This window comes from Bolinopsis microptera, chromosome 11 (genome assembly GCF_026151205.1).
Source record: "Bolinopsis microptera isolate Bmic1 chromosome 11, MBARI_Bmic_1.0, whole genome shotgun sequence".
NCBI lineage: Eukaryota > Metazoa > Ctenophora > Tentaculata > Lobata > Bolinopsidae > Bolinopsis > Bolinopsis microptera.
Window position 1 is genome coordinate 2464191 of NC_087082.1, and position 14951 is coordinate 2479141.

The 14951-nt window shown below is 37.2% G+C and overlaps 1 protein-coding gene across 2 annotated transcripts in view; it reads left to right on the forward strand.

Annotated features, from left to right (window-relative positions):
• Positions 1-3716: 3716 nt before the first annotated feature.
• Positions 3717-14951, forward strand: part of LOC134822537 (tyrosine-protein kinase SRK2-like) — a 30986-nt gene continuing 19751 nt past the window's right edge. For both annotated transcript variants that reach the window (XM_063833646.1, XM_063833647.1), the window contains exons 1-8: positions 3717-3828; positions 4409-4588; positions 4770-4943; positions 5730-5893; positions 8106-8204; positions 8451-8581; positions 9409-9530; positions 10113-10260. In XM_063833646.1, coding sequence (XP_063689716.1) covers positions 3773-3828; positions 4409-4588; positions 4770-4943; positions 5730-5893; positions 8106-8204; positions 8451-8581; positions 9409-9530; positions 10113-10260 — 1074 coding nt within the window. In that variant the 5' untranslated portion in view covers positions 3717-3772. The remainder of the gene's footprint in view (positions 3829-4408; positions 4589-4769; positions 4944-5729; positions 5894-8105; positions 8205-8450; positions 8582-9408; positions 9531-10112; positions 10261-14951) is intronic.

Genomic DNA, 14951 nt, shown 5'->3' on the forward strand with positions numbered 1-14951 from the left:
ACGCGCGTCCTGGTAGGATATATAATAAACCTACAAAACTACTGGTGTGACGATCACTCTATCTGTTTAATTATATTTATATTTGTATCCGGACAACTCATAATGATTCCAAAATCCCTGTTGAACTTATGTTATAGGCCCTATTAAAAGTAAAATAACTCGTCCAGATCCAGTCTAGTCTTAACAGTTAACACTTAACCTTAAATTGGCTTTAACTGTTCACTTGTTGAACTAGCTCTGATTGTCGTTAACGGGTGATACTCGTAAAATATCTGTTCCATAGTCGACGAGTCCAACTCGGCGCGCGTCCTGGTAGGTTGTAAACCTACAATGATTGTCGAGGCACCAACCCTTTTTGCTTTTATTTTTTCCCGATCCATGACTCAAAGTGCCGAAGGCACAAAAGAGTCAAGGACAAGGGTTAGCGATCGAGGTTTTTTTTGTATATGGTAGCTTTGCGACCGTGCGTGCGTGCGTGCCCTCGCCCCCAGTCTAGTTATCGCCCACGTGTCTGCCTGCGCAAAGTTATTTTGCGCAATCATCTGAATTAAACAATTGTTGGCGCGCGGTGCTGAAATGTTCAAGTACATTGTTAATTTTACCATGTACGCATCCCGATAGGGACTAATTGATAGCATTGTATTATTATTTTGAGTTAGTATTACTATTTTGCACAGATCCGTGTCAGGTTGCATAAACAATAAACATATAGTTACATAGAAATATACACGATTTTCAAATTCAATATAGAATTGAATTATATCAACTGGGCGGCGCTCGGCCTGTCACTCCGCCATATCTGCATGCTTATAAACAGCAAAGACTGGGGTCCCCAGGTGGTACTGGTATGGAATATGATAGAATACTTCATCCCGGATCGGGAAATTGAGCGGCCATCCACAAAAGAAAAGCGGCCGCATTTCTTGTTAGCTGGTAGATCTGCTGCGATCTTTAATGCTTCGAACTCGAAGTGAATCAAGTATGATATGCGCGCGTCGAAACGGCAATTTCCTTGTTCGATCCGATCCTGCATGCGCCATAACAAAATAAAATCGATTATTGCCAATTCCTGCGAAGGATTGACATCGAGAATCGTAGCATATGCATATAATCTAAATCAGCAAAATTTTAATAACATAAATAAGATAGTTTGAACCTAACCGCTGCGCCGCGCATACGATAATATAATATTGTATTAAATTGAGCAAATCTGAAACCCTTCCATTTCTTTGGGTAAAAATGAAAAAAGTAGTCAAACATCAAAACTTGCAAACTTTCTGCGTGCAATTACAAATTAATTTTGCTTTTGTATTTTGGTGCTATATTATGAGCAAATTTTTACATGATCTGTGTTAACAATAAACTTATTAAAATGTATGTAACACAACTATTGCCAAAAATTATTTTAAAATGAAACTAAAATTGAAGTCGCGCCGCGCATATTTTCGCCAATATACATTACAGTATGAAAATCGAGCGCTGAACCAAATACTGTCATATTTTCACAAAAATATTTCTTCGGTGTTATTGTTGTATCTCAGAACTACCTATTACATATTTTCGTGCATTCTCATTGATTAGATGTGGAGTCTCATCCATACTAATTCCTTGTCTGGGGATTTGCCTCAAAACCTCTTATAGAATCTCTTTTTGCTAAACAAAAACAAGGTATGAGGGCAGTTATGGCCGGAAATGTGAACTACTACTACAAGGACGGAAAACTGCCAGAGCACACAAAACTAGCATTTAAAGAACACGAGGTCTTAACCGTTCAAGGGGTTATCGTTAAAAACGCACTTATTTTACTGCACAAAGTTCGAAATATGTCTAGTTTGTTACCTAAATCGATTTCAGAACTTTTCCCTCCTAACACACCCAAACAAGGAACGACACACGAACAAAACTTAGACTGGTTATCAATTTACTCACAGACTGACCTGAGATCTAGCATCTTTTATAAAGGCCCAATGCTCGCTATTTCAGAGCATAACACTCGCATCACATGCCCATCCAGTATATTTTCTATCAACATATATAAGAATTCGTCAAAAAAAGTACTACTAGACTTACAAAGTGCTGGCTGCAACGACGAATGGCCACCATTTTTACTCCACAACCTACCTGGATTACGTAAATCACAAAGAACATTAATATAGTAATAATAGTCAATAATCACTCAAAACCAAACTCATACAGCTCAAATTAAACAATCTGAATTAGGACAACATTTCAAACCACCTGCCATTCTAACAGCACATTCCTTATTTCACTGCCACATAGCGCATATCTACACTGATAACACACCTAATTGCGGTGAGGCAGCATCATAAAGTTACTAATATCAAATATGTTTGCAGATCAGGGCCAGTCGACTCGACCAATAAAATTTTAATTGATTAGTTTTAAAGTTTTAATAGATAACATCACAATTATAATCTGCGTGCCCCTCGGGGATGAATATTTAACTTATTTCAATTATATATTACTTTTGAGTAAACATTGGCTGGTACTACGGACCAGTCCCCCAATCAATCAATCTATCGTTTGATCATTTGCTTGCTTTATCCATCAAAAGTCGACTCTTTGTGTGACATACTTTTTATCTTCATATAGTGAGGTAATGACATTTATTAGGAAGAGAGTAAGATTTGACCTTTTGAGAACAACAGTCATAGCTCTTAGAGGAGAGAGAGGGTTATAAAGTAGTAGTGCAGTAAAAATAGCAGAATTAGATATAAATTTGGAGCCAGTTCTTTAAACTGGCTTACTTATACTACTTAAAGGGTGTTTATTTAGTTTTCTATTGAATTTATATTGAATTTTTATATAGGGTAATTGTTATATTATGTGTATATTGTTTGAATAATTTTATCTTCACCATACTTTGTGATGATTTATGTTATTTTATTTTGTTGTTCTGCAAGCCTAGAGAAGCCTTCGGATAGTTTACTGTGGATTTATTTCTCAATATTGTTTTGTTGGGGATTTGATGGTGGCTTACGAGTCACAGTATAATGTGTTAATGTTCCTGTAGACGTTTTGAGCAGTTCTATCTACAAAAAATGTTTCTGCTTGGAAAACAAAGTTGTTCTTTCCCAACTTCTCTAGCTCTGCATATCCATAATGTTTCTGTGGGTCCATGAATTTGTAAATATAATTTTACCAAGAGCATGTTATTGCCCACTAGAAGTTAGTTAAATTATCAGCTATCCAAGATTTAATTACAATGTAGCAGAGGTTTTACAGTAAAATGTAACTTGACGTTTTCTTATGGTTTTCTAAATCAGGTACATTGTACAATGACTTGATCAGTATTTTTGCGTGTTAGATATCGATGGACTTCAAGTTTCGTGACAGATATTTTATCAATTATCAGCATTAGGGGCTAGGTGGCCTAGTGGTTAGAGCATCCGCCTTCTGCGCAGAAGGTTCAGGGTTCGAATCCCAGCGTCACCTAGTCTAGGGAGTATCTAAGGATCCATTGGATCTATGTGATCTCCTCGGTCGACTCAGCCGAATGATAGGAAACTTTATTGAGGGTTAAATGAGGAGGGGTACCTGTTAAAAGTTCAAGAAACTTCCTAGGATACCCCTTCAGTGCATACTGTAAACATAGTACTATTAACTATTAACTACTATTATATCAAAAGGGAGGTATGTGCTATATTTTATGCACCTTTTATTTTTATCGTATTATAACCTAAAATTACTACTCCAGGCCATGTAGAATTTTAGTTTGAGATATCACGAAATGTAACTGTAGACAGCAATCATGGGAAATCTTTTGTCATCAGAACGCAGGCCAACTTTTTCTTTACCCAGAAGGAGGTTTGATATTATAGAATACTTCATTAATTCATATTCTGTTTTGTATATCTTGCTTTAATTTTTTCCTTTTCACCCTTTTGAAAAAAGGCAATAGTGAAAGGTTACGAATGGACGTTTTTGCAGAAAAACGTGGATTTTGGAGATAGCGGTAGGTGGGTCAAATATATGTCGTGTTCCTTACTTACTTACTTGCTTCCGTTCGTTACCATGTCAACTTGCCGCGCGCACGCGCACAGGGATTGCTTGCGGAGATGTGGTGTATAGCTAGTCTGTGGTCAATGAATGCGCGGCACGAGCGTATTTTAATGTATACTAGTAATGTATAGTATTTTGTAATAAGCCCAACTTGAATGTGGCACGCGTAGTCTACTGATGTTTCAATATTATTATTATAAGGTGAGCTGATTATAGAGCTTATATTAATAGTTATAGTGAAATGGAAATCTAGCGTCCGCCAAAACGAAACAACGGGCGCAATTCTTGTTGATGATCAATCACATTACTTTTGTACATCGAAATCCGCCACTGATTGAATGTTCTATATAATACTCCTAGATGCTAAATACTTTCACTCTCTCAGATTATCACTAAAGAGATCTCGTAGAAAATCAAGCAACAAAGCTACAACATCCTCTGTATCCGGACCAGTACAGACAAACAGCAAGCCATGCCCTGGCCCGCCCAACATTGCTCCCCCACCCACACCCTCACTTGTTCCCCCTCAGAACCCAGCTGAACAGCTTGAAATTGTCATTGCTTTGTGAGTTTATAAATGGTTGTCATCTTAGTTGATTTCGCGGTGAGGATATTTTAATAGTTTTTTGATAAAGCACATTGTAACAACGCTAATTTAAGATAGTAATTGTTGAAATTAAGTTTAAAAATTAAGATAAATTCATTTGACGAGATAAATTCATTTGACGAGAGGATCTCCCGTCCAGGTACGATTATACACCCAGAACAGAGGGAGATCTGACTTTCAAGAAGGATGACCGAATGATTATACTAGACAAGAGGAATGGTGGCTGGTGGAAAGCCAGGAATCTTAGCACTAATATCGAGGGGTATATACCTATGAACTATGTGGCTGATGAAACTACTTTGGAGGCACAGAAGTTAGTGGTTTTTTTTTCCTTGACAGAAGTACATATTTTCAACTCAAAATAATTGTTTTTTAAATGTTATAACATATTATCCAGGTTCGTGATATAAAGGTAATGTTGTACTCTTTTCTTATCATGCTCTACTCATTTCGTAACTTGCTGGCTGCCAATAAATTTCTTCAGAATCAAGATCATATCCACACGGTCATTTCTTAGAAGTAACCTTGTGACTGTTCACTGTATTTAACACACAGTGGTGTGGTTAACACAATTATATGCCGTTATGTGAGCTGTAACCTTATATCTTCTTCTTCTTGCTGTGTTGAAAAGCAAAATGTCACGTACTACCCCTCTGTATTCTGTAATCTCCGCAATGTCTTACTGTGCTAAATTAGCTTATTTGGGGTAGTTTAATTACTTTAACACTGATCCAAGGTGTTGTACAAAGCTCTAATTGTGAATGCACGGGTGCTAATTCTGGGTGATTTTACTCTGCACTTAACAACAAATTGTCAAGTTTATATATTGTCAAGTTTTTAATACTACCGACACGAGTTGACCCTGGCCTGGCTTGTAGTGTATCATTCAGTGTTATAACCCTATTTAGGTTGAATATTGTATTACAAGTATTAATATCTAGCTACCTGCTACAATCTACATGCACTAAAAATAGCACATAAATCATATATTTGTAACAAATCTTGTCTTCTACAAAAACTCGATCTTTTAGCAAATTCTATTATCATATTATTTTAAATAATACAATTATTGACAACATCATAACTTGTCCCATTTCAGATGGTATTTCGGGACGTACAAGAGAGCAGAGGCTGAGAAGTTGTTAACTCAGTGTTCACAACACTCTGCGTTTATAGTGCGGAAGAGTGAGACTAACCCACTTGACTTTTCACTTTCCGTCTACGATTACAGCACTGTCAAACATTATCGCATCAGAACTTCTGGTATGAGGGAATTCTTTTAAACATCCTCCCGCCTCCCCATTTTAACAATAAGATTTTTTTCTTTCCTTAAAATACTTATTTTAGAAAATATGGCCGAAAAACGGTTTTTGGCTTGACGCAGTTCATAATTTCCGTGATTTTTGTATTTTAGCCCAGAAACGTCGTAGAGACTATTCCCACAACCAAAATGTGCCTAATAGCCATATTTATATACAACTTATGAAGCAATGTATACCTTAAAATACTTATTTTCGGAAATATGGCCGAAAAACGGTTTTTGGCTTGATGCAGTTCACAATTTCTGCGATTTTTGACATTTCCGCCTAGGAAGGTCGCAGAGACTATTCTGATACACTGAAATGTACATAATGGCCACATTTATATACAACTTATGAAGCAACATATACCCTAAAAGGCTTATTTTCGGAAATGTGGCTGAAAAACGGATTTTTGCAGAGCGAACAATGACAATATTCACAAATTTGGGCTATTGGACTGTTAACTAGAAAGGTCCTAAAGACTCATGAGCAACATAGCATTTGTCACAAGATGTAAGATGACTCACTTTGTGTCCAGAAACACCTAAAAAAATTGGAGAATGATCTACTTTATTGGGCATCTCTCTTAATGGGCCAAGTCGCTTGACCAATGACCAGTACCCCACTTTATAATTATAGTTGACTTCGCTGCCTCTACCAATATTGGTCTGAAATCCCTGGATTGTGATCTGTTGGCCGCAGACTGCAGTTTAATTTAGCTCATTTACCATAATAGTAATACCGCAAAAATAATATGGGGTCATTCTGAAGTAGGAACCAAACCACTGCGGTATTATAGGAAATTATCTAAATTTAACTGCGGCCAACAGATCTCAATCCAGGGATTACAGACCAATATTGGTCGAGGCAGCGAAGTCAATTATAATTATAAAGTGGGGTACTGGTCAACGGTCAAGCAACAATCTGACCCGGATCCATAATTTAAATTTAGCTATTTTCCTATAATGCCGCAGTGGTTTGGTTCCTACTTCAGAATGACCCCATATTCATTTTGCGGTATTACTATTATGGTAAATGAGCTAAATTAAATTGCGGCCAACAGATCTCAATCCAGGGATTACAGACCAATATTGGTCGAGGCAGCGAAGTCAATTATAATCATAAAGTGGGGTACTGGTCAGCTGTAGTCAAGCGACAATCTGGTCCGGATCCAGTGCCGAATTATTTTAGGTCCGGTATTCTTAGTACATGTCATAGTTTCATGGAACGAATAAATTAAAAGTTGAATTTTTGTCATTAAATTTTGGCTAAATTGGTGCCTATGAAAAATTGTTGGAGTTTTCACAAATCATGCAGTAGTTAAACTTATTTACTAATCACTCCTAAACTGAGCGTTTTTGAGTATATGTTGTGCAGGAGTCGGCAATTGCGAACAATTTGCTGTTAGCAGCTGACCCTTTGACCTTTACTTTGAAGTTTGACCTTTACTAAAGGACCCGTAATTTTGAAAAATTGCCCTTTCGTAAGACACAAATATGCTGCTGGCCAGGCCCATTAAGAGAGATGCCCAATAAAGTATATCATTCTCCAATTTTTTATAGGTGTTTCTGGACACAAAGTCAGTCATATTTCATCTTGTGACAAATGCTATGTTGCTCAATGCTCATGAGTCTTTAGGACCTTTCTAGTTAACAGTCCAATAGCCCAATTGTGAATATTGTCTTTATTCGCTCAGCAAAAATCCGTTTTTCAGCCACATTTCCGAAAATGAGTATTTTAAGGTATACATTGCTTCATAAGTTGTATATAAATATGGCTATTAGGCACATTTTGGTTATGGGAATAGTCTCTACGACGTTTCTGGGTTGAAATACAAAAATTCGAGTGACCGTGAAACCCTGAAAAAGGATGTGGCCGAAAACGCCCGTATTGCATTTAGTACAAAAATGCAATAGAGTCAAAATGTTTTAAGCATCATCTAGAGAGGTAATAACCGTCGAGAAATCGCTTTTAATACGAAAAGCTAACATGAACAAGATGGCCTTTTAGAACGGTTGGGATCCGACAATTGGTTGTGATTGACCCTTTTTTTCAAAGAAATAGTTTTTTAATAGATTTTAGATCCTTTCGATAATTTATATATTTCTTGACTTCTTATATGATTTTAAATTGAATTAACATAATTAAGCAGTAGTAAGTAAATTTATTTTCAGCTAACAAGTATTACATAACGCACAAAGTGAAATTTGAAACGATCCAACTTCTCATACAACATTACAGCACCAAAGAGGATGGCCTCTGCGTAAAACTGGGTAAAAACAGCTTCCTTCTACAATTCAGTCAATTAACTAGTTAACCAATGAACAGATAATTAACTTATTAAGATTTAACAAACATGCAAGACACAATATTCCTCTAATTCCTTCAATGTTATTCTGTCTATATTCTATAACGCACGCTTTAAACAAATCATTACTTTACACACTTGACACTATACGTTAACCAAGTGTTTTGATAAACATATACTAGTCCTGAAACCCCTCTCTCTCTCTCTGCAGGACAACCCCCTATAAAAGGACAAAGCACTCCTCAAACCCTGAGTTTGACACACAGCACACAGGATGAGTGGGAAATACCACGCTCTTCTATTAAACTAACAAAGTGCCTGGGTGAGGGACACTACGGAGAGGTAGGGGCGTGGGGCCATTTACAGTTTTTTTTTTGATTATTCGATTATTAAACACCATCTGGTACATCCGTAGCCACATAATAATACCTTATACCTTCTAATATCATACACCTTACACTGCACAGTGTTTTACTTTTTAGTGCCTTCATTTACTCATCTGGGTCATTATACCAAGTATGTGACTGAAGTTTAAGTAAGGGTCTAAGTAGTCTAATGTGATGAGTGGTTACTGAGTGGTTACTGCGATGAGTGGTTATGAGTTGATATAGGACACTTTCTTACTGTAGCTTTGGGCTTTTGGGTCGATGAACGACTTTTGAACGCACTACTTATAATACTTAATAAGTTAATATTTAACAAACAACAACATGATCCATCTATCTATGCACATATTTCCACTCTTCTTTCCCAAAGAATAAAATCTTAATTTCTCAAAATGAAGAAATAATGAAGTAAATTTTATGACAATAATTATACCCCTCCAGATTAAGTTGATCTGACCCTATTTCGTAACCAAAAATAAAGTATCGATACAAGTCGTAAAAATTAATTTTTCATTACCAAATGTGTTTAAAATCCGCACACGTACCCCACTCTATTTATTCAGCCATACTCTTTTCCAGCCTTGAATAAATCCCACAATTTGAATAGAATAATAAATATTTCCCATCATTATAATATTACGAAGAAACCGGGTATATTCTACATATTCTATATTATATTATCTCATATTTTACATTGTAGTTTATACGTTTTACAAGCTACACAACAAGACTACACACTGCTAATACAAGACTACACACTGCTAATACATGACCCTATTGCAGGTGTGGCAAGGTGAGTTTAACGGGACCCTGGCGGTAGCAGTGAAGCAGCTCAAGCCGGGCAGCATGTCACGTGAGGAATTCCTTAAGGAGGCGTCCGTCATGAAGAATCTCAAACATAACAAGTATGTAGAGTTACATTCTGGCCAGCTTTAAAGTTGGGTCGTGTTAGAAATGTGGCGGGGGAGGGGGCCGGGGGGGGGGGGGGGGCGGAATATATTGGTACATGCCAGATGCTTTATGAAAATGTCATACACTTTGCATTTGATACAATATGATATCATTGTTTTAAGCGAAATGGGCATTTTTATGATGCGAATTTAATAACGTTTAAAAGAGCTGAATTGACATTTAATTAATTAATTGACATTGGTCGTTTATTGGACAATTATGAATTTCCGATCATGTTATTTGCGAAAGAAAAATACTTTGGAATATTTCCAACGTTAATGTAATGAATTCGTGCGCTACCAGATAACAATTTTTAATTATGCCTTATATGCGTATTGAGGTATTGTGGTATGAGTTTACTGCTTTGAGGCCAATGTACATTTGTACACGGCACAGATTTTCTTAGCCGAGTCCAGCTGAAAAAAATTAAGATAGGAATAATCCCATACAACCATATTATTTTTGATAATCCAGGGATGAATACAATTTTAAAATGTTGTAATTAAATATTATCAATTAACTTAATTCAACTTCAGGTTGGTAGCTTTATACGCGGTTTGCTCGATGGAAGAACCTATTTACATAATAGAAGAGTTAATGGACCAATGTCTGAACAAGTACCTCCAGGAACAGACCACACAAGATAAGACCAGTCTCAAGGATCTCACTAACATGGCTGCTCAGGCTAGTTTAATGAATATTGAATATATTCCCAGTTCATGATGTATCCTAGTATATTCTAAGACCTCAGCGTAGTCAGTATTGGAAATTCTCTTGGCGCGGTGGTGTAGGGATAGCTTACAACAACTACCCAGTAACCATTAAAGAGTTAAACACCAGATCATGGTAGTTCTGAAATACAAAACACCATTAATAACACCATTACAAACAGAAGAGCATATTTCTGATAACATGTTTACACGTTGTCACGTGACTCTCTAATTGTTGTTTTTCTAAATTACTCCAAAATTCCCACGTGTGAAGGGCGGTTATGTCAAGTCTAGTTTTTAAGTATCAATAAATCATTCAAAACAAGCAGGTCTCCACTCTCCAGGTGACGCATCTCAAATAAGTTTCTCTCACACAATCTCGTTCCACAACGTAGCTACGCTCAGTAGTATGCTGAAAGCGGCTCTCAGCATACTACTGTGAGAATAAGTTGGAGCGTATCAGATAAATTATCTTTAACTCGAGATTAATTTTGATAAAAGCATTTCAGTGATGACGGCTGGCACCGGTCTTTAAGTGTCTCCCGTATCAGCTCATCAAATTATCTCTCTTTAGTTGGTGGTAGTCTGTAGGGGGGCAATGTGACGAGTGAAGCGGGGATTCTCCACCAGGGGGGGGGGGGGGGGCGGGGAGTGTTGTTAGCCAGGACGATGGGAAGGGGCGGCTTTTGTGAGTTTTTTCTACTAGCATTCAACATGTAGTTGTCCGATAGTTTCATTGCGTCATAATATAAAATAGCCCCCTCCCCCCCCCCCCCCCCCCCCCTTAGCCTTGTAAAATTAGATTTATATTTTAAGGGATATAAATGATCGGCTGAATGTGCGTCACAAATACTGCATTTCTGAAGAATCCGATCTAATTACAATTGTTTGAAAATTCATAACCCATATGATGGAGGTCCATTAACGGGCTGATGTAATTAACATATGCAAGGTTAAAGTGGCATTTTAGGATAGTTGGAGTGCTGCAATCATATTAATACGTTTAATTAAAGAGGGTTATCACGGCTGAAAGTTAAAATTGAGCCTAAAATGTAGGTTTAGCAAACTGTAATCTTATAGCGTAGCGACATTTGAGTTCGTCAAAAAATTAGGATTACATTTTTGTCAGTAAATTATGCCGGAAAGGATGCCGGAAATTCTGGACATTTTACTCATGGGTACTTAATTGTAATTTTGACCGGGCAACATTTGCATGACGTCATACATAAACATAATATGTAGTGTGCGACTTAACTGCGACTAGTGTGCGACTTCATAAATCTTAACTACATACATGCAAACCGAAAATGAACCTGTAGTAATAAAATTCCATTAAATTGTATTGTATCATATTGTGTGCATGTCGCGTCGGAGGCAAATTTTTCTGAAATTCAGTTTACAAACTTGAATATCACAAGAGTATTCTAATGACAAAACGCGGTCACCAAAAATTATCATAAATGTAAAATTAAGTTTGGGTTACACCGGCAATAATTTGATATTCAAGCCATGACTTAAAATGTGTCCTCCTACCGTCACATTATGGTTCGTCAAATCAAATCAATATTTTACAATTGTGTCCCTTTATTTTTGCGGTAACCAGGCTGAACTCCCTGACAGATGACCGTCAAACTGGCCTACTGACACCCAGAGAGTGTGTATTATTGCATTACGAGTATACAGTGAGTGGTACACACACACACACTCAGTATGTGATGCAATTATGGAAAGTGAAGTCATCTCAGGGCCGGGGGTAGTGTGTGTGTGTGTGTGTGTGTGTGTGTGTGTGTGTGTGTTTGTTTGTTTGTGTGTGTGTAACTGATATCCCCTAGTAGTATACTTCCTGCAGACTGCAGGCCCGCTCACTAGGTGACAGTAAAGATAAACTCTGCAATGTTATTAATTAAGTTATTAACTGTTGTAAAAAATGAAAATTGGTCTGAGTCTAGTTTGTATTGATTGAACACAAGCTCCCAAGGAAGAGCCGGTGTCATTAATCGCAACACAATCACCTAACAATTGTTCTCGGCCTGACACGAACACAACTCATTAATCCCAGAGTTGTCCACGCTAACTAGCCTTGGTCACGTGGGGGATTAAACTTGGTCACGTGACTACACTCGGTGGTCACGTGATGGATCATCATGTACCCTCTAGGCTTTACTCTATACAGGCTACCAACTTAAAGCAAAGCTTTTCAAGATATGGCACCGCGTTGATGAGTGATGTTTTGAATTTCTTGGAAACGTGGATCATAAAATGCGTCACTTAATATCAATAAACGTTTTTCTGAAGTTACAAAATCCATTAAAAGTCGTTAAATTGAACTGTGCTACATAATCCTGTCTACATCAGAGCTCATTTGCTAGGGAAGTTGGAATTTCGTGAGTCATCAAAGATTTAAAAAGTAAATGGTTGAGCTATTACATCTGTATTATATCTCATACCTTGCTGGGAGAAGAGACAAAGTTTGGAGATGTGCTTCGAGCCCGAACAGCATTAATTCTCTTCTGCTTCACTGAAGAAATAATTCAGTTAAGAATTTTTAAAGGTTAAATTGAGGACTGCAGTTTATAAATAGAGGGAGTGATATTTTTTGTTTGTTTGTGGTATTGATTCAAACAAAGCTGTATCTGCTAACATTAAAACAAGAAAAGATTTGTTTTAAATAGTGGTCCCAATGACAAAATTCCAGACTACGATCCCTCATCCATGCTAGACGTGTAGTTAGGGCAAGAATTGCTGTTTATGGGTCAATCTGTGAACAAATTCGTAACAAAGGTTTGTCTACAGGAATGTGTTGTCCATGGTCCCAGGAACCACCAAAAAAAACCGTCCAGCTGAAACTTTTGGGCAAAAATTTGTATAGTCATTTTTCTCCAGGAACCCATACGCCCCACCCCTAATATTGGTTATTCGGCTCCCGAAGGTCTTGAGATCTCCATAGGGGGTTCAAAATGACCGCAATGGCCACATTATGGCAGGCGAATGATAGTTTCAGAACGATTGGAGCTTTATTTTTCGAAATAAATGGAATTTTTCGAATTTTTTCTCAATTTTATTGAAATTTCGAAAAAAAATACACCAAATTATTTTTAACGCTTATTTCAAATCTATTTAAAAATTTATCTACAAATAACAAATACAGTTAATCTAAAATGTGTATTCTCAGTAAGTACCATGACAATTATTAATACACAGTTAATATTAATCAAAATTCGCTTGTTCTTCAGGGTCATCATGTCTAATGTTTGTGCAGTTCATACCATGGCATCGTCCACAAGCTGGCAAACAATTGAAGCCATATTTCCTACATGAACATCTGAAAGTCAAACAGGCCTGTTCCACATCGACAGAACAGTTACAACATATAAGGTCAAAATAGACTCTGGTGCAACTGGTTCGTAAGTGCCACCAGGAGCCAATTTCCAGCCGTAGTCAAGGGGATTCAGACTGTCAGCGTTAAGCATGACTCAGTTATGGTACTGTAAGTAAGCTCTAAGGATGTGCTCCGTTGCTGAAGCTATTGTTGGAGGTAGCCTATTCGGATTGAGACTCTTTTTCGCTACCATCCTATTGTATGCTAGGAATCTCAAAGCAGAAAGAGTCTTTTTCTTGTCACCATAATTAATGTACTGCAAGAAACAGAGGCCTGCCTCAATAATCTTTTCTTTTGATTCTCTCACCGAAAGTAATGTTGCCAACTGACCTTGCTCATCAAAGGTGAGAGCTTTCTTTAGCACTTTAACCTTGCTAAAACCAAACAGTCCACTGACACTATCACAACCTGAAATACTATGAATTAGAAGAAGTATCTCCTTTTCTTTATGATCTAGATGACTTGATATTTCTTTGATTGAATATTTACCCTTTTTCGTTGTTAGATAAATATCATTGTGATGGTCACTGTTGAAATGATGTACTAATAGACTTGAACTATATCGGTATCCTCTGCCTTCAATTCAACATCGCCAAGGAATGACATTTCCAATGTTTTCTTTGCAATTAAAGTATCAGCATCGTTACAAGCTCTGATCACTTCAATACCATTTACAGTAAAAATGCTTGAGATAAGGTCGATCAGTTCTTTTTTGTTATTGTTGTTGCTCAGAAATGTTGTTTTGGTGACAGTACAAAAGGTGAATTTCTTTACAGCAATATTAGCACAGAACGCTTTTACTCTCCTCTTGTGATCGTGATCTTTAGTAGAAGGCTCATATCCATCAAAAATCACAGTAACTTCCCGATTTTTAGGGATAAGCTTCAAGTACTCCATTGCTACCTCACCATAATTGTCCCACCCTTTAAATGAGCTTAGTTGGTGAATTAGCCAACCTCCATCAATGACTAGTGGGATCGTGAAGCTGCAAGATATAAGTGTAGATTGGTTTATACCAAGAGCAGCCTTATTAGATTTCCTCATCATCTGATATTGATCAAATAAGCTCATCGGCACCACAGTTAACTCGTATGTTAGGCATTCCTCTATTCAAGTCTCTCTATCAGCAACCAAGACTAGACGGTTAAAACACTTCAACGGATCGACTGCAACGCTTTTATTATTCACTTTAACCTGCTTTCTTAGTTGTGTCAAGTTCTTTGCTTTACCTTTGATACTTATCTTATCGATGAATGTCAACCCATCTAGCTCACGTTGAAGGACAG